Source organism: Sander vitreus, chromosome 3, assembly GCF_031162955.1.
Source record: "Sander vitreus isolate 19-12246 chromosome 3, sanVit1, whole genome shotgun sequence".
NCBI lineage: Eukaryota > Metazoa > Chordata > Actinopteri > Perciformes > Percidae > Sander > Sander vitreus.
In genome coordinates this window covers 28,766,444-28,793,076 of record NC_135857.1, presented here as the reverse complement: position 1 = coordinate 28,793,076, position 26,633 = coordinate 28,766,444, and the positions used below count along the sequence as shown (strand labels likewise).

The window sequence follows — 26,633 nt, the reverse complement described above, 5'->3', positions numbered from 1 at the left end:
GTTACAGTAATAATGATTTACAGTAATAATGGTACATCATCATATGGAATCCAATCAAAAAATGTTGTATGGTAATATATTAAGGCTTCATCATCATAGTGTTGTTTAAGGACAGTGATTGTTCAAAATCTGTTAAAAAACTTATTAAGTACTAAGTCTTTCAATTCCATGCTACTTTATATTTCTACTTTACTACATTTTAGAGGGAACTACTCCACCACTTTTATCTGGCCCCTATAGTTACTTTGCTGTTTAATATTTTACATTCTTTACAAAACTTCTAAAACATGATTAAAAAAAATAAAACCTCCCTCTTATCAAGTCATTTTAGTCCTATAGTCCGTTTTATTATCTTATGAAATTGGAGAAATATCTGCCAGTGTAGAAGGACTATTTCAATCTGTTTTCAATGCAAATCAACTTTTTCAGAATACTAGTGTCCCTTATTCTTTTCTGTTTCAGGATACATAGGATGTATAACTTCTTTAGAGGGAGTTTAGTCTGGTAGGAATCCACAAACACCACAAATATGACTGTATGTCACTAGTTGTGAGCATGCGAGAACAAGCATGGGACAAGGGATCAGTTGCCTCCTTGTTTATCAAGTCAGGTCAGAGTGGTCGAACTCAACAAGCTGGAGTTTGAAACTAATTGTAATATGTGCTTTCAGTCACAGAAGAAGACATGTCTTAAATAGAGCAGATTTTTAGTGGTATAAACCATGGCTTGTAATATAACTTTTATGGTGTCGCACGTGTACGCATTCATCCGTTCAGATTGGTTATTTATTTCCTACAATGTGGGAATGCAACATTATCTTTTGTGTCCTTTAGCTGACAAATAAAATTACATTCTTGAGTATCCAAACATGCTTCTGATGTCTTTTGGTGCTAAAGATTTACTAAAAGCACCTTCCATTTGGAGATTCAGTCTACTGCTCAGGTAAATAAAACAAAAACTTTTTGAACATTTTAACAACTTGGTTTAAGTTAATTTTTTCTTCTTCTTTTTTTCATTTATACACATGGATTCCTTTCATCTCTGCAGTTTAAGGTGTGTACTGGTGTATTTGCACATCCAGCCACAATGGCCATAGGGAGAGGAACTAAATAAACCAGATGGAAGTAATGATGGATGGATAGGAAAGTGGGATGTAGAAAAGTAAAAACAATCAGATACACTAGATAAAAGAAAGATATACATAACAGACCTTTCGGACTACTTGGATGAAGTCCTTGGCGCTCTGTGGGCCGCGGCCCTGCAGCTGGCGTGTGCAAGCCTCTAAGGAAGAAGCGTGGGCAACAATCAGCACGTTGTTTCCTATGGAGAGTTGGAAACCAGGCAGGATGCAACATCAGCAGTGGACAAACAATGAAGTAAAAGTTCACCTCCACAGGCTCAACAACCTCTTCCAGATGCTCCAAAAGCTCTGCAGTGTGTCTCTTACCAGTGTTTTTACAGTCTGACAGGATATCTTTGGTCACTTGGTAGCTCCGGCTCATGTAGTTTTCATAGGATTCAGACACAGTGAGCTTGCTGACTGGCATCAGAGGTCTATATGGAGGCAAACACCAAATATTAGAAAGCTAATGGCACATATAAAAAATTGTGTTGCAGTTGTTTTATACAACTATACAACTTGAGGCATTTGTTGGAAGTGCACTGTAGTTTGGGCGTGTTTGGGGTTGTTTTCAGTGAATGTATTCAGTGTATGCACTAAATATTGTGTGGATCATCACACTACACACACACAGAGGAAGAACTGGGAAGCGGGTTCAGGATTTTACCATTTTGTTTAGAGAGGCAAACAGAAAAATTGCAAAAAGCAAGCAAAGGATTTATAATGAAACAAGACTAGGTTGAAACTTTATTATGGTTAAAAGTACTTAATTGTGGCAGCATTTTCACGTGAAGGTATGGATATTAAACGTTCATCTGCAATTTTCTGTAGTTATCCCAGTAATATTTGTTCTCACAGTGTACTGAAGTAGCACATCACATGACATGGTTAAGCTATGTTTGAGTGAAATAATTAAGGACTGCTTTAATTTAAATTCAACATTATAATCATGTTATTTGCAACAATTTGTTGTTATGGCTTACTCATCTAAAGTGTTATTGTGTAATTAATGTTACTTTGTTAAACACAACAGACCTAGGTTGTATCCCATGACATATGAACATGCCCACAGCCTTTAAATGTTGGGTATTACGGAAAAACAGAGCAAGACAACTTTCCTTCACAAGAAGGACTTTGTTTTGCCTCCAGGGCCGAAGTTGATGCTTGTAGCATTTATTCATTGACAAACTGAAACCTACACTCATTACAACTTGACAACTTAACTGTTAATTTCTTCTCTGCTCTGATCGCCAACAACTGTCTGGTCACTACGCTACGTTTGTAACATATGCATCAAACTGTGTTAACGCCATACAAATATAGGACTGAAACACTGCATGTTTGAGACACACATACAGGAAAATAGAAATGTATACAGAAAAAAAAGAGTGGCACCAAAAATGGTGATATTTTAGAGCTTACCCTAAATTTGTAGGCTTTGAGGCTTTTTGGGTCGCGGTTTGCAGGAAGGGTAACAAACACGTTAGAAACGTAGAAACAACGACCGCATTTGTATTGAGAAAGTGGATCAGATGATTATTCGCAGAGGCAAAGAAGTCCCCAGCGGAAACACTGTCGCATCGTTCCATTTGAAAAGAGCAACGCTCAATGGGGAAACTCCAACTGCACTGACCAATAGTGTCACTCATTTAGTGACAGACTTTCATGTTTATCGGGCTGGCCCCTGTTTTGCTGCAGTCCAACCAAAAAGCCCACAGTCAATGATCAGCGGCTTTTATAACCTAGTTTCCCTTGTGGGTATCACGGTTAAATCTCCTGTCACATGGCACTCCATGTACATGCTTCTGTTGACAATACATGTAATTAAGATTCAGAGCTATAGAGCCAGTTAATAACCAGCTTCATGATACCTGTTATTATCCAGGATCACCCATGTTAGGTTCAGTTAAGCCAGGCAGCTCAAAGAGAGTCAGACCATTGCCTTTGTGACTGATTATGTGAATGCTACACATTTCCCAACAAATATATGCAACATAAAATAACAACTCTTTAAGATGCTTGAGTCAAAAATGCCAGATAATACAATAAATTGGCATTTCTGGTACGCAAACATCTAGGTATCATTTTGTAAAAGTAGATGAGAAGTTTTGCAGATGACAAATACGTTTACATGATTAATAACTCACATTAACTTGTATTAATTGAAACAGGTGTGTTCTGCCTTGTAAGTATTACCTGTATGTTGTGTCCACACTGAAGTGGGCTGCAGCCAGGTCAGTGGGAGGTATCCATGCAGGCAGGGAATTTCCAGAAACCCACTTGGTCCATTCAAAAAGCCCCGGTTCCACTCGCACCTTCAGCTTACCGTCCTGCTGCAGACCTGTTTACATAAACACAATTCATTGGAAAAACATGGGTTCTTTGTGGGACCCCCATGAGTTGTGAATGTTGGAGCATCACCCATCCATGATATTTTTTTCGATGAGACTCTTCTTACCTTTCAGGATGTTCTGTGCAGTCTGAACACATCGCAGAGAGGGAGAGCAGTACACAAAGTCTATCACTGTGTTACTCTCTAATAGGGCTTCACCTGACAAAGCAAATATTAAGCACACACATTTCATAAACAAAATGACAGACTGCCCTTTAGTCCTCTGACACCAGATGTAGTGCATCATTTAGATCTATATTGGGGACGTACCCACTATTCGAGCCTGAGTGGATCCAAACACAGTGATGGGAGCGTCCATGTTGTAATCTCTCTGTCCTCCCCACAGCGGCAAACTGGGAGGCATGTTCAGATTGGAACGTACATATCTACCTGCAGAACAACAAAGCACACATTGTCAAATGTACAGTGGTTTCTTTAATGTGCAGTACTTTTGCTTATTCCTATTGTCTACCTATACCTTCGACTTCTCACCTTTAGTGTCGGAGCAGAGGGAGAGCCACTGTTTGCCAAAGACCACATCCATCCTCTCACCGTGCCGACAGACAAAAAGTGTCCGCTTGGGCTGCCTAGAGTGACTACCACTAATCCGCAGGACCTGCTGCAAATAAAAGGCATCAGTAAATTGCTTTGTGAAAATGTGTATACATTTTTTAAGATTCTTTTTTATGTGGCATTTATTTTTACGGATGACAGTGTAGAGGCAGAGACTGGAGATATGGAGAGAGAGAGAGAGAGAGAGAGAGAGAGAGAGAGGGGTATGACATGACATGACAACAAATGTCCCAAAGCTGGAATCGAACATGGGATGTTGTGGTAACTTGGCATGCACTGCTATCAAGGCACTCTGCAGATACAAAGCTACAATATCATGTGAATCTTGTTTACGTAAAAGTCATGAAACAAATGTACCTGCATTGGATGACAAATGAGACTGAGGGAGGGTGTGTCTCCAGGACTGGTGTTGTCAGGGCGTCGGCTGTCCAGCAGCGCATCAAACATCCCTCTTTCCTTGCTGGTTTTGTCACTGGGCCCACAGCTGAAGAATGAATGGGAGCTGTGGTGGACGAGCAGAACAGACATCCAGTATGCAGTACAAACTAGATCATTTCTTTCTTTCGGCAAATTATGAAAAACTGGTCCATGGAGTATGTTGGCAACAGCTACAACAACTTTTTGATATATGGTGTATTTGTTTATTTGGGGTTTGTTTTTGTTTAGAGCTTCTTTTTAGAGCCGATATTTGCTTATCACAGATATATCGGTATTGCTGTACATGTCGGACGATATGTAACAAGAAATTGCAGTACAGAAATTCCAAACTAGGTTTGAAGTAATTTAGAAACAGCATCGCCATTTAGTGATTAAAAAAAAAAAAAAAAAATAATGAAAATCAAGAGGGTTCATCCTCCAGGAAGGATGAATGTGCTCAAAATGATATTTCTTGTGTACAAGAGGACATTTTGATCTGATGGTTGCATTATGAAAGATCAAGGGGTCACCATAGTTATTAGGAATCACCCTCTGGGACCCACTGTCCACAGTGACTTGTATGATAATCAGGTCTACAAAGTTTTGGATACCCTTACATCCCCATCCCGAGCTTGGGAGATATTAGGCAACTGTTTTAAAGACATTAATAAATACCTACTTTATTCTCGTCCCGTGTCAAACAGGTGTTTTCTGTATATTTTTTTTAATCATAATGTTGATGTTTTTTATCCGTTTATCTTGTTTAGTTAATTAAGACCACCTCTTGTGCCGGTGTGAGGTGCTCTGCTCACCCATGGAAGACCCAGGTGTTGGACTCATCGGCCAGGCTGACATAGTTCTCAGGCAGCAGGCCAGACAGCCCAGAGGCCAGCGAGGTCCCGTACACCCAGCCCTCACTGGTACTGCCCTGATCCACTGGAGACATGAAGACAAAATCACCAGGAACCAGCTCCAGCTCATCCTCATTCTGAGGCAAGTAGGGGTACATCACCCGCAGGGTCTGCAGAGGCAATTATTTAGTGACTTATTGACATTTAGAACTAATAATCATGTGTCAATTTGTTGTGATGCTGTTGGTTAATATATATCTGTGACCTAGAAGCATGCATTGTTAGTATGAATATTAGCCACCTCATGGTTTGCAAAACGAATGTCCCGGGAGAACAGGACTGCCAGCCAATCACAGCCTAGCTTGACTTCGATGCCCTTGGCCAGTTTCTCCAGTGATGGGAGGTGATTGGTGGGGAAGTTGTAGGCCAGAGTTACGTGGAGCTGCTTCTTATGAGGCTCCACATGGACCTCTGGAAATAAAAGATGAGACAGGCCTTTGTTTTACGTAGTATGTTACACCAACAATTTACCATAAGAAAATGCTAAATCAGCAGTGTTTCTTATTATACAAAAGTGAAAAACATTGAGATCAAGAAGTTGCAGTCAGGTAAAACTGCTCAAAGCATTAGAGATGACCACATCAGATTTGGATGACACGCTCTAATCTTTCTCTTTACCAGAAGCAAAGATATGAGTATTAGCGCTAACACCACGGCTCCAATCTGATTTGGCACTTAGCTGCCTGAAATACTGTTTGGCAGTCAGTCTAATTTTCGCCTGTGTTTAAAAAAAATGACAGTTACTAATTGAGTGAGTGCTTTAATAACCCAACACGACCGCCATCCTGACCAATCATTCACTGCCACTGCTGGAAAAGACAGCTGGTCACCACTCATTAACTCATTAAATAACGATGAACTGATGCTGAATACAGTAATAGAGAAAGTTAGGATGGGGCAGATAAAGTAAAAGGGAAGACATGCAGCCAAGATCCTAAACATGCTCTAAACCCAGGGCATTCTGGGTATATACTGTGTTCCCCTTTACTCTAGTGCTTGTGGTTCCTACCTGCCGTCCTGGCGGCCTCTGTGGCGAAGTCGGTCGCAAACTGCCTGAGGATGTCAGCCACCTGCTCCTCCACAAAAAGACCAATGAAGTTGGAGGAAGTGTAGAGCTCTAGAGGCAATGGGCTGGGAAATCGACCCCGCCACTGCTGGACGGAGGCCTGGAGGGCCTCGCAAAGAGCTTCTACTTGGTGGTCTGCACACTGTGTGAAAGGAGGAGGGGTGACAATATGTAACATTGCTCGCCTTATCTTTCTGTTAAAGTAATGGCTCTTTGTCCTTCAGGCAGAGCTGTCCATTACATAAAAGTTTGTTACAGATTCATTCAGACAAGACGGGACATTTAATAAGGTGCAAGATCTCTCTCTGTGCATGCTATGGTCTTTATGTTAATCTGATGGCATTTAATTCAGACTCCAGCTGTGTTCAAAGTGTTGCAAAAACTCTTACTGTGTCCCACTGAGTAAAAATGATGTTGTCACTTTTACGTAAAAGTGACTCGGCTGCTTATTCAGATGCCAAATTGCAATCACATTAACGTAACAAGGCACATGTATGAAAGAGGCATTACACACAAGGATAAAAAGATAATCATGCAATCAGAATCCAACTGATATTTACGGTCTGAGGAATGAGCTCATAAAACTGTACAGCTCCAACTCACCATGAAGAACTGGCAGAGGGTGATGTGAGGGAAAATGTTGTGGGCTTTGTTTTTTCCACAAGTGACCCGGCTCTGTTGCCAGAAGTGTGAGAGCTGGTTCTGTAGTGGTCCGCTGGGTCGCAGGTATAGGACAAATTCCCTGGGCAGAGGGTCGTCCAGGAACGGGTCATCCACATGGGAGAACAGCCTGGGGAGAAGGAAAAGTCCCATGTCTACTGTGCTAAGTGGACAGTCTTTTTATAATGCCGTTATTTTTCATTTCATTTCTTTTTCATGACCAACGTTTTATTGTCATTTTCAATACAAACAGCACAAGAAGTAAACAAGAAATAAGAATACCACATGTTGTATAACCACACATTTAAATAGAAAAAATACATGAATAAATAATAATTAAAACAATAATAATTATAAATCTTAATACCAATAAAAGGAAACATACATAATGTCACACTTGCCCTAGACATATAAGGGGAGACTTTTTTTTTATTGCCAGGAGCCTTCATGTGTTTGGTGGTCACAAATATTCAAGAATCTGGGATTGAATCTGTTGAGAGGAATTTCATGAAACTCTTAAATGTGTTCATGATTTAATTTGTTGCCATTGAGAGTGCATTTTTCAAAGACCAGAGCACAATAAAATGAGAGGGCTGCTCAAAAGAAATCAATAAATCAATTATCATAACGTATCTACTGTTTAAAACCCTTTGACAGCAGAGGGCAGTATAACACACATTTCCCCCTTGACTTGTACTGTATACACATTTGTTGTTTTAACTTACCAGTCACATGCTGCTTGCACACTCCGACCTCCTGTTGATACCAGAGCTTTCAGTCTGTAAAAGAGCACAACAGAGAAAGAAAATAAAATCTAATCATGTCCTCAACAACACTAAGAATGCCAACGTTTACCCACATTTTAATTATCTATAGTCTGAAATGTGTGCAGTAACAGTGTAAGACTAGCCAGTGCAGTGCGGCACTGAGAAACCCAGAGAAGTGTCTGAATGAGTTAAGCAGCAGAGAGACTCATTGATCTTCTTTGTACAGTAGTTTGTATCCTCAGGACACATTTTTCTGGCAGCAGATGGCAAATATCAGGAGGAGAACTGTTTTGGGTCCACACCTATGTGGAAAATCTGTAAACAGTTAGAGATGCAAGTGACGGCTTAAAAGGAAAAGGAAATAATATAGAAAAGGGTTAAAGTTGTTGACAGAACAGAACTGCCACTGGGGACGCGTACAAACAGTATCACTGGGGGGGGACTGGTGAATTATTCAGCGTTTCCCTGCTGTGACTGGCTGAAGTGAATATCTAAACAGAAATTCAGCAACTGTCAACTCAGAGAGAAAACCCTTACAATGTCAAATGGAAATGCATTTTTTGGTGGAAGAAACAAACTACCTTTTCTGTCATTGCTAACAAATTACTGTTTTGTATGCACTTCAGTCAGTAAATTAATTATATCATTACATTTTAACTCAAGATGAACTTAAGATGTGTATCCAGTATGAACAGGACATGAGGTTCTGTTCAAACAAGATAGGCTATAGATTTGTAAGAAGATTGTGCAAATGTATGTAGAATTCATTTTAAAGATGCATTAATTGATTTTGGACGTTGGGGCAATGAAATGAGCTGAAAGCATTGACATATTATCGTTTCAGCTAAAACAGTACACATTCAGCAGAATCAGAGCAACATTTTATATTCAATTATGCAGCGCCTGTTATGAATTTTGAGCTCTCTCTTGCTTTCTCTATGCTTCACCGCATTGTTTTAATGTATAAAAAAAAAGAAGCAAAATAACAAAACCGTATAGCCATGACTCCAGTAGGAAAGATGTCCGCTCTCGTTAGCAACAATAATGCAAATGCACCTTGGGTAACGAAAAAGGAGAGCCAGAGAACATGAACAAAAAATAGTTTGTATCTGTGCGATGAACAAGTCTACTCCCACCTTTTAATCTGAAAGGTCAGAGTGGGTCAATGAGTAATTGTACATTTATGTTACACCACGATCTGAGAAAGATAAAACATGAGCAATGCACCGATTACTGGCAGGACAATATGGTCAGAGGAAGCGTCGGAAAGCTCCCTCAACGCAGTGGGGAGGGTGATACATAGCATGTGTAGGAAGACATTTACATAGATTCCTTTCACAACAATGACCCCTGCATGACTAACGAAGGACTCCCAGTTACTTGTAAAGAGGTATTCATCCATGTGAAGTGTGTTATAGCTTCAGTGAAGAACCACCTCACAGTGTGTATTAAGATTTTCTAACTGTGTATTTTTATTTATTCAGGGAAGGCAGCCTCTCTTTTGCAGGAACACCGTGATCACATTCACACAGTTATACATTCATACCTGGAAGCTGCCCAGTACAACCACAGTCTGATCTGCTGGCCACTTAGCAGCACTGGCCACTGGAGCGGTTAGAGGTTAAGGGCCTTGCTCAAGGGCACCACAGTGGTGATAATGAGGGAGGGACAAGCGCTGCTCTTTCACTTTCCCCAGCCAGATTTTTTATCCTGTTGGTCTGGGAATTGAACCGACGACCTCCTGGTCACAAGCTCTCTTCTCTAAGTGGTGGCTCTTTAGGCCACCACTGCCTTATTATTATATATAAGAGAGCAGTGTGACTGCTGAACTAATTGGCTTCAAGCTGCTTTCTGATGTGAATAAAGATATTTAAGTCCCGATTTTACAAAACAATCGAGATTGCAGCTCGTGATGACGACATTTTGCACATTGTAGGTGTTTTAATTTGCTGGGATACGTAATGCATTACCAGAGATTTAAGAAGCGTAGAGGACAGCGATTTATCTGTTCATGTCTCCGTCCTTCCCTCAGCAACACCTGGAGGCTTGATAAGCAGGAGAAGGAAAAGGCAGATCAGATTATTCATATTAGAGCTGAAGAATCTAATTAGCTGCCACTCAGAAGATAAGAGCGTGTACATGCTAATGTGGTTTTAATCTCTGGGGAACGAGCAGCTTCCTCAGCACGGCATGAGATGTTGTTCCTGTGGATTGTGGGACCACTACAGAGAGGTTTGTGTGTGTGTATGTGTGTGTGTGTGTGTGTGTGTGTGTGTGTGTGTGTGTGTGTGTGCGTGTGTGAGTGTATGTGTGTGCGTTAATGACTGCACACTGACAACGTTATCAGGATTTGATTATTACAGGTCTTTGAAGATGGCTGCAAATATGCTTGGATTGAAAACCAATAATGTTCTTATAATAAATAGTGTGTGCCAATAATCTGTATTAATAATGTTGACCACAGACAGGTTGAAACAAAATTGAGACAGAAAATAAGCTCAAGCATGCAGTGTTTTCACCAGATTGAATCAGGCAAGGGTGAAAAATAGAACTACACTGTCACACCAATATGAGTGTCGCTATGTACTACTTAGTGCCAATAGAAACATTACTTTAAAGTTATACCAATATTGCAAAACAAAAAACAATGATTCATATAACTGTGTAATGTGTAATGTGAAACGGCCTGCTTGCAGGCCACAGCAAATGATCCCCCAAATCTGGGTCTGTTGAGCTTTCTAGCCTTTTTTACTTTAGCTAAATGTTTAGCAAATGTACTACAATTGAGTCTCACTGCTCACAACAACCCTATTTCCAGCTGCAGGCAGTTGTTTACAAAAGCCACTGTAAGCAACCTGCTCAGCACCAAACAGCAGACAAGGTTAGCAACTAGCTAAGAAAGTCAAACATCTAGCTGCCACAGAGCCAGATGTTTTCCTCAGAAAAACACAACTCCAAATGAATGCTAATGTTGCTCTGTCTGCTGAACGTGTAGATAAAAAACAATTGTAGAAATTGTGAAATAGCAACTCACACAAGGTGATAATAGGGCAGAGGTGTGTTTTTACAGCTTGTATTAGTGCTCTGCTGCCACAGTATAAAAAAAACCAACTATTAATGCTGCTTTACAGGACCAACCAGTACATTTGAACCAACTTTACCTATACTTATACTGTACCAATTGTTTTTGTTTTTTTTTATATGAATATAGACCTGTTTAGCTGCCGTCTTGACAAACATTGCTGATGTGAACAAACCTTAAACATCATCAACAACAAACATTAGTAAGTCAGAATTTGTTGTCTAGGGTTAATCATTATAATAAAAGACAAGCCAATCAGTGGGGGACATAACAGGTTTGTGTTTTGAATTTTAATGCTGTGGCTAATCTTTGGTTCACAGCTGGATCACAGATCGCAATTTAAAAAACAACATTTTAACAGGTTGTTATATTTATACATTGTGTGTTGAAAAGGGACATAAAAGTATGCTGCCCCAAAGAAGACCTGATGATGTTGATATACAGTATATGTGTTTGCAAATGTGGGTCTTTCATTTGAGTTTTGATATTTATGGCTTAAAGGGGCGCTATGCAGTTTTGGCCATTTCTTCGCTGTTTTCTTTGCTTTTTGCTTGCAGGTTTCTCTATAGAGCTCCCCCTACAGCTTCAGAATAGATATTTGGCAGCTCCTATGTTTACCTGTGTCTGACTTCTCGCTCGGTCAGTCTGCCGTTTCCTCTTTCTCTGTTCCTCCGACAATGCTTTCCTAGCTTTCTGTTGGTTTTTTTTGCCGGCTCAGCCATGACGATAGTGTGAAAAACTCCATCGCTACCTTGCTAGACGGTTCCTGAATGGGCGTATGTGTGCAGTGCAGTGAAGCAATTCGTTGCATCGCGAGACCTGATATCACGCGATACTTCCTGACGCTGTTTTCTGGTGTGGGTGTGGGCTCGCCGGCCAAAAGTTGCCATGGTGGTTTTTCCACTCACAGGCGCTAGGGGGGAGCGAGACGACCACCATTCAACACGAAAAATTAAGCTGAAAAAAAACTGCATAGTTCCCCTTTAAGTTGATGGTGGTGAATATCTTGTGGATTGGGGTGTTTTGCCTGGAGTTAAGTTTATTCTTCTCAGGTTGGAACTGCATGTATCATGTAGCAATTTATCACATCATCAGCAGAGAGCAACACAGAATTTTTTTTTTTTAAACCACACTTGTTTCGGAAGGCCAAAGTAAAACTGGTCTGTAGGCACAAGATAGACATGCCATATCTACCAGGGGGGAAAAAACACAATATTTTTTTTTTTTGCATCTTCACCACAGTGCTCAGCAGCTGTGACTACAGCAAGGCAGGCAGAGTCATCAGAGTCAGCTCACTGGTGTGCTAGCGGCTGCTTGGCTTTTTGAAGCTGCTTTGTCCCACAGGTGTAGGCCTACATACCATTGCATATATGTGCGTGAGAGAATCAGAAAGAAGGAAGAGAGTGCAGCGGCTGAAGGAAGCTGTTTGAGGAAGGGCTTTAAACCACTTAACACCCACACCCACACCCACACCAGAAAACAGTAAATCAAGCCAGAGATAGATAACATAAAAGAAAGCTACTAACACCTGGGTTAGTGCTAATCCAAGATCTGACTGAAACACATCAGGCTTTCACAACCATGAGATAGAACTGGAAAGGAGAAGTGGGTCCTGTGAAACATACAGTACGTCATTCGCTTTGACACCATGTTAGTGTGCAAGACGCGTGTCACTTACTGTAGATATTCACTCAAATGTCATTTTAATATATATATATATATATATGTGTATATATATATGTATATATATATGTATATATATACAAAATATGAACTACAGACAACCATACATATAAGCCAAACTGCTTAAAGGTAACAGTATGCGTATCATCCCTAAACAACAGCAACATGTTATTCTATGATGTAGATGCTACATATCACTAAATAAGCATCAATGAATTTGAGCTATGAAATGCCATTATATGACCTTATAAGTTGTTATGAATCAGTCACAACTGCAACTAACAATTTTTCCCGGTTCCTTGTTTGTCATGACAAATGTACAGCTAAACAGAAAAGGGACTGCACAGATGGAAAAAGCTGCTGCATCCGAAATGACTTTAAGATAGGAGTTTCAAAGACATTATAGGTATAAATCAGTTACACTTTTTTTATGCAAATAGGTGTTTAATGTGCTCTCAGTATCTTATTTTCACAACCCAACTGGCTGATCACTAAACCCTTCCACCAATGGTCCAATCATAGCTTAGCAACTATAAGACATAAATGTGTACAATCATTCAGGAAATTACAAAAAAACCTATGTCTGCAAGACTTCTTTGCCAACTTCTCTAGCCTGAGTTTATGACGCCACTTTCAGAGAGAAGAGAATAATAATAGCATGGCAGAAAGCATTGCTTAGTAAGACAAATATATATGTCACTTGACTGATTTTCACAACTTCTGGGAAGATGTTAATGAACAGAGGACTCACAACTGGATATGTGTGGCTTAGGCAGCCCCTGTTATGTCTGGTGAAAAGCAAACACTGCATTCCACGGTAAGACCCTCGCATGTGGTGGCAGCGGTGTCTCAGTTTGCAGATGCTTCTTCTGCATCAAGACTTGTATGACTTTCAATAAGCTCATGATTCTGCCCTGTATGAGAAAATCCTGCAGAATCACATCAGGCATGTAGTTCATAGGCTAAAACTGAAGCAGGGTCATGCAGCATGCCAGTTCTACTGTCAGTCTTCAGTTGCACTTATTGCTGCTAAATGTGGTGTAACCAGTTACTGAATCTAAATGAGACATAACTTACTAAGGAAGGAACACAAGGATGTGTGGTTGTGCATAACTTGCCTCAATAAACAAATCATTTAAGGATCAATAGTGCAATAAATATTACATTTTGTGGTTCTTCCCTGAGCCACTGTTAGCAACTATGAACTATACGTGGTTATAATCTGATGGATTAAAGGGTTAATCAATCAATTTGGTATTGTACTTCCATGAAGTTAGTGGACTTGTGAGAGACAGATTCCAAAAAATAAAATAAAAGAATGGTCAAAATCAAAGCAGCAGAGGCAAAGATATCCTGACTTTTACTTCTAAGTAAGGATCAAGCTCCAAAAACACTGGATCCCACAATTATAATACAACTTAATAGCATCTTTCCTTAGACCTCCCCTGCCTGGTAAATACCCTCATTTTTTCAGACTTTACGCCACCAGTTTGTAGCGATTTTTTTTTCAATCAAATCATTGAATCCGAACTCCAGATAACCTGATGACATAATCCAGGTTATTTTCCTCAGATTTGACAAAGTTCTTCCAGAGCCACAGAATACATTACAAAACTGTTTTCACAGATTGAGTGGTACCCTCCATGGCTCCTGACCTTTATATGTAAAATAGGTGTTTAAAGTCTTGGTTTTCTTTTTTCTTTTTTTCTGAGTTTATTTTTATTCTCTCGGTTATAATTTGACGGTGCTGTTTCCTGCTTTTGAAACAGAATTGTTCATGACATTTGATTCTTTGTGACTGAATGACCTTTCCTCCACGTTTGACTTATGTTCCCCTGTGGTCATTCCTACCTACAGTGTTGTGTAGGGGATTATTTATATGTAAGACAACATTGCAAACAAACAGAGGTAGGTGGTAGCTAAATTTAAAGTGAGTTTATTTTTCTTTCTTTTTTTTTTTTAATGTTTTTTACATTTTTGTACCTGTTTCTGAATCACAGCTTTAAAATAACCACAACGGACCCATGTTTCCTTTTCTGTTGCTTCTCAGGATTTCCATAGCTGTGGGTTGTTGTTTCATAAGGCGAGCACTAAGCTGAGTCAAACATGTCGATTAGAGGCTAGTGGGGACTCAAGGTTGATCCCATGTAAACTAAGCAAGGAGCTTTTTTCTGAAGCAAACTAATTTCAGTTGAAATCATGAAAGAAATCAAACCTAATGTGATGGTAGAGCAGCCTAGCCTGAGGTTTTGATCAAAGTCGGGAGTGATCGGTTAGGTCTGGTGTGAAGCTTTAAAGGGCAGCTACTCACCACGCCCTCAGTCTTCATGATGCAACTCTGCACACACTTTCAACCCTACTTTTACTATATAGTCTCACACATTATGGACCAGAAAATGACAGATCAACTGTAGTGACGAACAGACATGAAGCATCAAGCAAATGAAGTTCGCTTTGAAGGTAACTTCAACTGGTCTATGTAAGAAACAGCAGCATAGTCTTTTTGGCAATAATAACATTTCACTAGGGTTTCAACGATGTACCAAACTGATAGCCTCAAAATAACCTGCCTTCAAACAACAAACATTTTAATTTTTACCCAGGGCCGTAGCCAATAACATTGAGGCCATGAGCCCCAAGCCGCCCCAGTGATACCCCTACCCAAAACACAAAAAATAAAGTCTCTAATTTTTAAAAACTATTTTAGAATAATACTGTAATTCTTCTTCCCCCAAAAAATTAGATATATTGAATTATTTATGCATTATTAATTTATTTTGTTAATTATGGGCCCAAACAGTTAAATATATTAAAGTGCTCATATTATGCTCATTTTCAGGTTCATAATTGTATTTAGAGGTTATATCAGAATAGGTTTACATGGTTTAATTTTCAAAAAACATCATATTTTTGTTGTACTGCACATTGCTGCAGCTCTTCTTTTCACCCTGTGTGTTGAGCTCTCTGTTTTATCTCACTTCTGTTCCATCTTTGTTGGGAGTCGCACATGTGCAGTAGCTAGGTAAGGACTACTAGCCAGTCAGAAGCAGAGTATGAGGGCGTGCCACGCTAGCAGCTAGGCGAGCATTATAACGTGTGTTACAAAGTGACGCATGTTCGTCACGGAAGTTAAGGCTGGACTACAACAGAGCTGTTTGGAGCAGTTTGTGAACAGTGTTTTCTGTTGGAGATGGTAAGTCCCTTTGGGGTGGACTTTGGGCTTTTTCACTTTGTAAACCTATATCGTGCACAAAAAAGATATACAACACTATAAAGGAAAGGGAAAAAGCCAAAAAGCATAATAAGCAATGGTCTAATATGCAATGGAATCAGCTAATTAAATGCTTAAGTTAAATAGCCACCATGTGTAATTTTTAAATGGCATTTTTCAAGCAAAAGCGTCAAAAATCCACATGCACTGCAAACCTGAAAACCTGCGGAGCTATATGTGAAAACGCAAATGTCAAAATCAGTTGGACCGGACCAGACATTAAACAGACTTTATCCTGCCAGCTCCCAAGTACCAAGTCTGTGTAATGTCCGATTGAGCCCATGTTTGAAGATTCATTGTCCGGAGAATTTGCAGCGAGCGAGTATACGTGTTGATAACGTTTATATAATGGGCAAAATTAAAAACATGCTATGTGACCGCAGTGTAATCTGCGTCATGTCCTGCCTCCTGCGCGCTATTCCCAGGCGCCACACCTCGCCTCAACCAAACGCAGTATTTCCAGTAAGCAAGAATGCGTTTGAGACAGACAGTTTCCTGTTGTGTGCTACATGTTGAAAAGAGGAACTTCGGACAATGTCCGCAACTGATTTCGTCGGACATTGTCTGGAGTTCATATGAGAAAACGGCTGATGATAGTAAAGTGAATATTTGGGTTTTGTACGATAAAACGTGACATCTAATTATGTCACAATGGAATCTCTGAAATTGTGATGGACATTTTTCACAATTTTCAAAAATTGTGCAGACCTAACGATTAATCGACAAAATTATTTGGTCGATTAATGGATAATCAAAATAATCCCAAGTTACAGCCCTGAATATCAAAATTGTATTAAAAGCTTAATATCGGCGTCATTTATTTGTCAAATTCTGGTGGTTGCCACTCCCTGCATCCCCATGATAGAACAACTGCTCTACAGCTGTTTCACTGCCTGACAGTCCCAACAAAAACTCGGAGAGGCTCCCCACCTGGGAGTACACAGAACAGTGTGGGTTGAGAGCTGACTGAATAAAAGGTCTTTGTAGGAAAATGTCCCCTGATGATGACTTTTTCTCATCAGTAATGAAAATAGAGAAAAAACATCAAACTAAATTCAGGCTGTTGAGTGCTGCACTGGTTTTCCTCAACTTCACAATGAGGTTGTTTCCTCTCCAGCTGCTGGATCCACTCAATGGTTAAACTTTTTTGTTTACACTACTTGCACACATTAGAATAATTTTCTGGCTAAGAAATACTTCAGCTTAAGCAACAATTTTAGAATATGTATACTGTGACATGCAACAGCTATACACATTTGTGTCACCTAATTAACACATAGAGTCCTTCTATCAGCTTAAAGGCTTTTTTTGAGAGATACCCACTTGTACTTTCTCGCCCACAGAGATGTGAAAGCAAGTTTTCCAACCGTAAAGAGATCCTCTGTTAACTGTTTGACTTTCAGAGACAGGAAGAGGAACAGACAAGTCAGTGAGCAACACGCCCACGCAACACAACACTGCTCCGACCTATACATCATGCAGCACATAATGCTAACTTTAAAACTAAGTACATAACAGGATGGCCTTAAACACAATAGGTAATCAGAATAAACAAAATATATAAAGAAGTACAAGACACATTAATACGAACAATGGTAAAAGCTTTAGACTGAAAGCCAAAGGAAATGGGGAAAGAGTTTAGAGAGTCTATGTGTTCTGGTTAAGGGTCCATGGCATGTGTACTACTTTGTGCAAACACTCTACATTTTGTCATGAAAGACGCAAAATGATGAGGATTATAAGTGTCCGATCTTAATTTACTGCCCACATCAAAACACAGAACAGAGAAGCTCGGGTTACAACACAAACAGAGGGAGTATCATTCTCTGATGAAGACACCATTACTTCACTATAGCTTTACATAGTCAATAATTGTTTACTGCTATATTAATGTTCTGAATATCAAGTCCAGCCCATTTAAGCATTTCATGGAAAATCTAATATGTAACAAAAAGTAGCTACCACAGTTCTCTAACAAACGTCTCATTTTGTTTGTGTTGTCAAACTAAACTTTATTTCATGACATTTTTTCTTCTCCAGAACAGTTGTTTGACAATAATTGATCATTAATAATTGACAGTAATCAACAACTGATAATTACTTATATATAATATATAATATAATAATTTATTAAGTAAAAATTTCCAACATTTACTGGCATTTACTGCTGCGGCAAAGCTTTTCATACTGATAACTGTTAGCTTTTCCTCATTTCATATCATCACTGTTGGTCAAACACAATAAAGTGTTTGAAGACCTCGCTTTGAGCTCTGGTAACTTGGGATGGGCATTTGTTTGATATTTTAATAGCTTCAATGATTAATCCACTACTATATGAAATATTATTTCCATTGGTACTTGTTACTCAACCAGACATCAGACACACTGCATCCTTTATGCAGTGGGTCTATTTCATCATGGAGTATCATGACTCACTGTTAAATGAAAAAAGAAACCCCCTCCTATCATAACAAGAAAACCTGGGGTTACCTTTAATTACATTTTCTGTGCCCACATCTTCAGTCATTTATTTTCCAAACCCTAGTTGTAACCCCCAAAATGTTCCATATTCACCTTAAAAAAATCATTGACAGTACTGTATTTTGGTGACCCCACAGAGCTTCTACATCAAAGTGTGTTTACAGGTGTTGAGGAGTACTACTGCATATTTTGTGATGTTTTTTTAAAGACGTTAGTGTCTCCAGAGGGAGCTGAGTGAAATCTGATAAATCGTTGGTTAGTGCTGGAGACTACAAGTTTGAAAATTCAAAAAAATATGAGGGTGTGAAGTGAGCTTACCAGGCCTCTGTAGCTCTCTGCTTGAAGCGCGAGGCTAAATTGGCCGCTACTAGCACAACACATCTCTGAGCAAACTGACGACAGTCGTGTCGAATTGTGGGTAATGCAGGCAAGGAAGAAGATAAATGGTGTGACTGATATGGCTTGTATGAGGCAGACATGTTCCTCCTACTTTTGGCTGAAGATTATGAAGCTGACTTTCATGACATTTCATAAAAAATAAAATAAGAAGGAGACGATGATTGTATTTTTATCCCTTGGTCAGAATAGAAAACTATAAAACAGCATTCAGATCAAGGTAAAACACAAAAACTCCATAAAAAGCCAGTACATTGCAAGTTTTACAAACTAACACATCAGATGGTGTTGAGTAAAATATTCCCATACCATGTTGGAAAAAATAAATTTGAAAATGTCAATTACAATGTTATTGATATACTGACATGTACTAGTTTTGGTCTGGGAGAATCCTCAGTCACCCCCATAACACCTCATTGTTAACATTTTTCAATTCCTATATTGTTAATATATTCATCCATTTGGTGGAGCATTATAAAACACTTTTATTTTTTTTATAGAGGTTCTAGACTCCACATCCTGCTATAGAGACATGTTTCTAGCATCTGTCCTGCTTGACTGAACAAAAAAATATCACTTCACAACACAGCTGGCTATGCGTAGCATTGAACACATAGTCGTAGTGCACTGTACAGCAAAAAGGCCCCAGTAAAGCTTGAGGCAGCAACACTTTGTCACTCCGTCTTCAGGTTCATACAGCAGCTGCCAGTAGGCAACAGTTCACTTCCACAAGAGAGCATATTAAAGTTGTTTCAGTATTCACTTGGAACAGTTAAACTGGTTTGTTAAATTAAAAAAAACAACTAGTAAGCATTTGCCAGGGCCAGTTGTCTTGACAGTGAGGAAGGCAGCTTATGGTTCTCTGATCCCGTCCCTGCAGTGTCTGACACCTGCTGAAACTTCATTTGTTACCACAGAAACAGGCCCTGATACCACCAACTGCACTGACACATGCCTCACACACTACAGCTGATACACCAGTGTTTCCTACACATAGACTAATGTGTGGTGGTGCACCGTACTATCAACACCGGCCTCCGCACATTGCGTTTCGTTATTAATTAATTTTTTTTAAACGCTATTTAAAACACGTTCAGCTGCATTTCCTTTCCCTGCCCTCCTCCGTCTTTCTGTCACTTGTGTCTCGCTCACACACACACACACACACACACACACACACACACACACACACACACACACACACACACACACACACACACACACACACACACAAACACACACAGCTCCTCCCACCGTGCGGTGTTTGGTGTTTTTAGCTCCCAATGTCGCCAATGGTTATGTTTCAAGGGTTAAGGTGAGGGTTAGCTGCCTGGAAGGCGACGTCTGGCGAAATTCACAAGTTCACGAAAGGTTGGTATCTATCTCGTGAACACATTAACGTAGTCACACATTAAAAAGTGCTATAAAAATATTTTATATTCTGAATACTATGTTGAGTCCGAAGCGATTGCGCCTGCTTTAGGAAGTTAACTAGTCGCAAGTTTGCGGTAAAATGCAGTTGGGTTGTCGAGGTCAAAACACTATATGTAGCAGCTGTGAATCAAATAAACTAGGGCTGTCAATCGATTAAAAAAATGTAATCTAATTAATTACACACTCTGTGATTAATTAATCGAAATGAATCGCATACATAATTAACGGTGCCTGAACCGATACTTTTTAAGAAAGTAAAAAAAGAAAAGAAAAAAGGGTACTAAACAACAGTTGGTGACATTAAAGAACAGCTTGTTTATTGCTAAGGCCATATGGTCAAAATTAAATGATTTAATAATAATGTATAACAATAACAATAACTTATTTCACTAGTAAATTGCTGTTGAACGACAACAACCAGATAGGAAAAGGACATTTACAATAACTTCAAATGCACCACGAGACTGTAGTTTACCAGTTTTATTGAAGTTTAGCGTTAGCTGTCAGCATTTTAACCGTGTTTAATCCAGCTACTAGCTAGCGGTAGGCTAACGTTAGCTTCTGTTGAGTATTGTGTTAACTAGCGTCACATACAGCGGGGTTTGTGTTTCCTGTAACGTCTGTTTTAGAGCATCAGAGAGAAGCGCAGACATATCAGTGGCACCAGATTTTCGTCTGTATGCAAACGTCAATATGGAATGGATTAATCTGCGTTCATTTTTTTAACTCGTTATTTTTTCTCAGATTAATTAATCGAAATTAACGCGTTATTTTGACAGCCCTAAAACAAACGTATTATAATAACTGTTATGTCATTTTTTACTCTTACACTGAATGTTTACTGCTTAAATCCAGATGAGTATTGAAAAGTATTTTCCGCAACTGAAAAAGGCACGTGTTGAGGATGAGGACCAGCCTGAACCGGAGGTATCAGTCTGAAACAGAGCTGAACAGTCCGACCAGTGTAATTAGTTATGTTATTAATTTGTTTACAATATTTTCAGGCTTCAACCAGTGAAAGACAGGGTCAGGGAGAGAAAGAGATAGATTTGTTAGGCATTGAAGTAGGAGAGGAGGACAGCATCCATTATATTCCCATTGTATTATAAATTCTCTGTTGGTCTCATACTGTTTTTTTTAGCTGTCCAAAATTTACACAGAACACAAATGGGCCCACCCATGTAAAAGGAAACACAAACCACCCACTCCCGGGGAGCCTCGTTCAGCTGAGCAGTTCTGTCACTGTGGGAAATCCCATGTGTCCTCTGACTGCATGCATCCTCACACTTCCTGTTTACAAACACACACACACACACACACACACACTTGCAAAGAGGCACACATGCTAACCATCACACACATACACAATGTAGAGACTTGAACGTATAAACAGGCATATATACACGAGAACTCTGCAGTCTGCGAGAAGAACAGAACCACAGATCACCACAGTCTCTACAGAGGTAAAACCACAGGGTTCTCTTTGTCTTACTGTGTTTTGTAATACAGTGGTTCCAAACATTTTAGCCTTAACACAGTGCAAGGCTGCATGTTCATACCAGACATGGTATAACTGTCCAGTTTTTCACAAGAAAAAGAAAAGATTAGCGTAAAGTCTGAAAAATGAACACGATTTTCTGTAGCACATTTTTTGTGTTTCTTGTTTGAAGGATAAAGTGAGTGGAACTATGTTTACTATACCACAGCCATGCTTTCAGCCCAACATGCTGCTTAAAATACCAGCAGAGAAGAGAGGCCTGACAGCGGTCTCTGCAGTGTGTTCGATAGTGTGGTGGATGGGTGGTTTTTCAAGGTTGCTCCTAAGCTGCTTTAGTGGCTCTGGTTCTATTGGCAGAAGTTTGTGTTTGATCTCAGAGACTTTGTTTCTATACTGAGCCAGCATTGTGATGTGTGTGGAGGACAGGGATACAAACTTCCGTCACAATAATAGAACTGATAATCTTTTTCCTGTTACTGTGCATTGTTCCAGGGAGTCTCCAGCCAGACAAAAGCACACACACATGTGCACTACACTTCAGCTCAAACTGGTTACTTAAAATCAGAACAAATCCCCATAAAGATATTTCTGGATTTAAGCTGCTGTTGGCTTATATTTTGTGCCAACTTGCAACTATTTTGAATATATGCTGAGTTTTTCTCCAGAATATTCTTCTTTGTTTCTGGGGAATGTGCAGTCACACTAATACCATTAGGCACTATGAACTCATTAAATCATGCATACATTTAAATTACTGTGCATTGCTGCATGGAGGATTGAGTTTAGCGTGCAGGGATGTAGGTGATGGTTTGCTTAAATATATAATCATATCATACAATATATACAAGACCCAATGTCACAGTTTAACGTCTGATAGAAATTTAGCTGCATTAATGATACAGTCAAATAATTATCATTCAAGATTTAAAACTGAATGTACTCACCCTGTAAAGGAATGTTGGAAAGATTAAGGGTTAAATATAGATAGTCTCGCATTGCCAGACCTATCGCCACAGCGCTGTGAAGTAAGGTCTGGCTACAACACTGATACATTCTAGGATAGGAGAAAAAAAAAACTGGGTCGTTTGCAATTCATTTAACCAATCACAATTGTGATCGGCACTAAGCTCCAGACGCAGTAACGGAGCCTCTGGAAAATAGTCTCAGGAAGGAACTTGTTTTGGTTCCTTCAATGATTAATGAAGAAAACGCCCCATAAAATGTTAAATGAAGTTAACTGTTCACACAATACAGCAACGTGAGCTACAGTATATAAATTAGCTGGATACATGATTATATATAATTTGCTTTTTACCAGTGTATCGCCATCATGTATCAGAAATTGCACTTACTGTATGTGTTGCACTTACATGTGGCACTTTGTAGTTTGGCTTATTTGAAGCTACTGTATGTCTTCTATGTGATTCTTGCTGTTCCTAGTGTGTACCTTCATGGTTGAATGCACTTATCGGGAGTCACTTTGGATAAAAGCGTCAGCTAAATGAAATGTAAAAGGTAGTATTTATTGCCGAGATCTTGCATTGTAAAACATTATATGGCACCAGTAACTTTTTCTTTATCGAGAAAGCTTGAACAGAGCTACTGTAAGCTCTGGCTATGCAGTGAAATGACTTGTGCTTCTGGGCCAGCTCTGCTTCCAGGAAATGTTTGTAGGGCTAAAACTCTAATCTGCTCAGTAATAAGAGGCGATTCACTCTGTTTGTTATTCATGGTGAAAATGAACTCTGGGTTTAGAGCCTTTTGTTGGCGTCTTCAGGGAAACAATAAGCATCTTTCTCCACAACTCATTTCTCTGTTGTTGTCCTCCAAACTCATTAATCCTAATTGGTTCTTGCTGGAGAGAGACTACAGACGATCCAGCCACCCAAACCCACAGAGATTGTTCAGTGTTCAGGCAACTCATTCACTAACTGATTCCAGTCCAATTATGGACATAGTCGTACATGCACACACACACACACACACACACACACACGCTCTCTCTCTCTCTCGCTCTCTCTCTCTCTCTCTAAAGCAGGTAAATCTCATTCTTATTCCGCTGTTTTCTCACTGGCCCGACCATAGTCACATTTCTGTAGTCAATGTGAGGTCTACTGCTTAAAAAAAAAAAATCTACATCACAAAATATAATCTACATCAGGATTACAATAAAGTCAGTGACAATTATGGCTTCTATTTAGGCTTTTTTTGGCCACTTGGGGGCAGAAGAAGACACACAACCCTGACATTTCATTGTCTTACAACGTTGATATTGCTAACAAACAAGCAAACCACCAAACTAATTTCATATCCAGCATGGAGAAATGTGCATTCATTTGGAGTCATGTTTCTACCCATCTGAAAAATGTAAATCCAATATTCACTCTTCTTTTAGCTCTATTTTGGTCTCTACCAATAAAAAAAAAAAATGTAATGCAGCTTTAAGTTCTCTGAATCTATTTTTCGAATTTAATCCACTTACAGGATTATAGCTTCACATTGCCTAGGTGAATATGTTTAGTGGTTTCACAACCTGAACAACAACCAATTGGTTGTGTGACAGAACACCACCATAGTTTAACAACTCTGTTTAAACATTCAAGTGATCACGTACAGCACTTGAAAGAAAACTGCGACTAGAAGTTCATCATTTAATCAATCAGAAACCTTAACTGTTTGTAACAAGGCTCGAAACACTGAAAGACATGGTCATGCTTAGATAAGATAATTACAGAAACCTGTGGAGACTGAAGAGTATTGTTCTGACTAATAAACCCGTTAAATGCTCGCCCTTGATGACACATATAATATTGTGCTTACATACTTTTATTCAGTACCTACTATCTTGTGTTAATGGAAAATGTATTTGTCTGAAAACAAATGCACAGGATAATTATCTGCCATCTAAATTGTTCCCCTGTTTAATCATTTACATCTCACAAGCAAAACCATTATCATCTTTTTGACATCTCACTGTACAACAGTAGCGCATAAAAGAGTGCTCATATCAACTGGAGCGCTAAACACAATCGTTGTCATCCCACGCAACATATGGAAGCACATGCAGAAACTTATAATATGCTAAATGTGCTCACTGAAAGACATTAAGGTCACCGCAGAATAGAACAATATATACAAGGCTGAGTGTGGAATTCAACCTTTTCTTAAAAACCATGTTAGGTTGGAATCATAAAAATGGAGTTTCAAATGAACTTTGTTTTCCATCTCATCTGAAATGTCAATATGTAGTGGCAATATAGCACCTCTTATTTCTTACATTTAGAAACATTATTCTTAACATTTGCCACATTTATACTCTTTCTTAAACAAGCAAATGGTTCTCAATCTTGGCTAATTCCATAGTTTTTCTACAGTTGTTTTTTTTTTTGTCGATTTTGAATCCTAATATAAAATGATTTTGGGAAAATAGCATGTGTTGTGTAACTTTTTTGTCTTGTCTGTGTTGTTGTGTTTTACATATTTTTATACTGATATTGACCTGTGTCTGAAATAAAGCTGAATTGAAATCATCATGTACACTACAGTATAATAACATAATAAAAAAGGCTTCACATTTTCATTGAAGATAAAACTGACCGTCTTTATGATGATATTTGTGAATATAATATACAATCCATATTATTATATATTTATATAGTTATTGTTATTATATACATATATTGTAAAGAAACACCTTGTTCAGCCTGCTGCCCTCCAATCACATTGACGGCACAGTGTAACGTCCCTCAAGCTTTATTTTTTCCACTTAAATCAGAACCCAGAATTTACGCCATGTATGCCAGTTTAACAATTATGAAAAATATGATTAAATACATATCCATGCATACGTGTTTCATTAGGATCAGTCCATGCCACTACTTCTGTGTAACTGAAGAAGGAACTTACTGGAGGTGAAGCCAGTTCTATTTTTAAAGCTTTCTTGTTGCTTTTCTCTTAAGGCCAAAGTATTGATTTTTGAAGGACATGAGTATAATTTAAAATGATCAATACCTTGTGTCTGTCCACTTCTTTTCTGGCAATGACGCACTTTCTCAGTATTACTGTCTAATGGTTTTACTCTCTCTACAAATAAATGCCTTTGGCCTGATCCAGAATGCATGAGAACCTCTTCATGGAGGGCTGAGCATCTTTTTCTGTTAAGAAACAGCACTCGGCTTTGCGTGTAGCCATAGTTTAGATATGATGTAACGTCAGAGTCGAAGTGCAGCCATGTAGGAGCTGTGCTTTATCTCCACATCAGCTTGGTCATCCTGAGTCTCAGGAAACAGATTCTTGTTGTGTGTTTTTAACACTGATGCTTGCTCTGCTGCATTTAGATATGTAATGTGCTATCTGCACAGAGTCTACAGAGTATAGTGGGTGCAGGAAGAATAAATATAGATTCATTAAATTGAAAAAAATGCATTGCAGCAGTCTGAAATTCATAAATATTGAGGAGTACAACCAGCTTTTACTGTCAGATTCTAGTTTATACGAAACACTCCTTAACACCAGCAATATCCACATCCAATCAGGCCTGTAATTATATGTCTCATCAAATCTATTTTCCTCGCCAATCATTTCAATACAGTCATTCAGCAGGATTACTGGAGCGCAGTGGGAGGGAGAACGGAGCAGGAAGCCGGTCCAAGATGGAGGAGCCTCCTGTCGTGTCTCAGTGAAGGGAATGTGAGGGCAGACGGCAGGAACTGGAGGATGCTGGCTGCTGGAGCCACTCCAGTCGCTGTATTGGCAAAGGTACTACAGGCACAGATGGCTCACTCATCACTGAACACACACACACACACACACACACACACACACACACACAAAAGCCTCTGACAGGAGATGACACATGAACACACGCACATGCAAACAGCAG

General features: G+C 39.2%; 1 protein-coding gene across 2 annotated transcripts in view; it reads right to left on the bottom strand.

Annotated features, from left to right (window-relative positions):
• Positions 1-26,633, bottom strand: part of ubash3bb (ubiquitin associated and SH3 domain containing Bb) — a 39,116-nt gene that overhangs the window by 410 nt on the left and 12,073 nt on the right. The window contains exons 2-13 of one of the 2 annotated variants that reach the window (XM_078246831.1): positions 7,865-7,918; positions 7,083-7,269; positions 6,423-6,621; positions 5,655-5,824; positions 5,315-5,523; positions 4,443-4,587; positions 4,005-4,128; positions 3,783-3,902; positions 3,579-3,671; positions 3,317-3,461; positions 1,448-1,554; positions 1,211-1,320 (exon numbers count right to left, since the gene is read on the bottom strand). In XM_078246831.1, the coding sequence (XP_078102957.1) occupies positions 1,211-1,320; positions 1,448-1,554; positions 3,317-3,461; positions 3,579-3,671; positions 3,783-3,902; positions 4,005-4,128; positions 4,443-4,587; positions 5,315-5,523; positions 5,655-5,824; positions 6,423-6,621; positions 7,083-7,269; positions 7,865-7,918 (1,663 nt within the window). Of the gene's footprint in view, positions 1-1,210; positions 1,321-1,447; positions 1,555-3,316; positions 3,462-3,578; positions 3,672-3,782; positions 3,903-4,004; positions 4,132-4,442; positions 4,588-5,314; positions 5,524-5,654; positions 5,825-6,422; positions 6,622-7,082; positions 7,270-7,864; positions 7,919-26,633 lie in introns of both variants that reach the window. The other variant, XM_078246830.1, reaches the window with a different exon arrangement.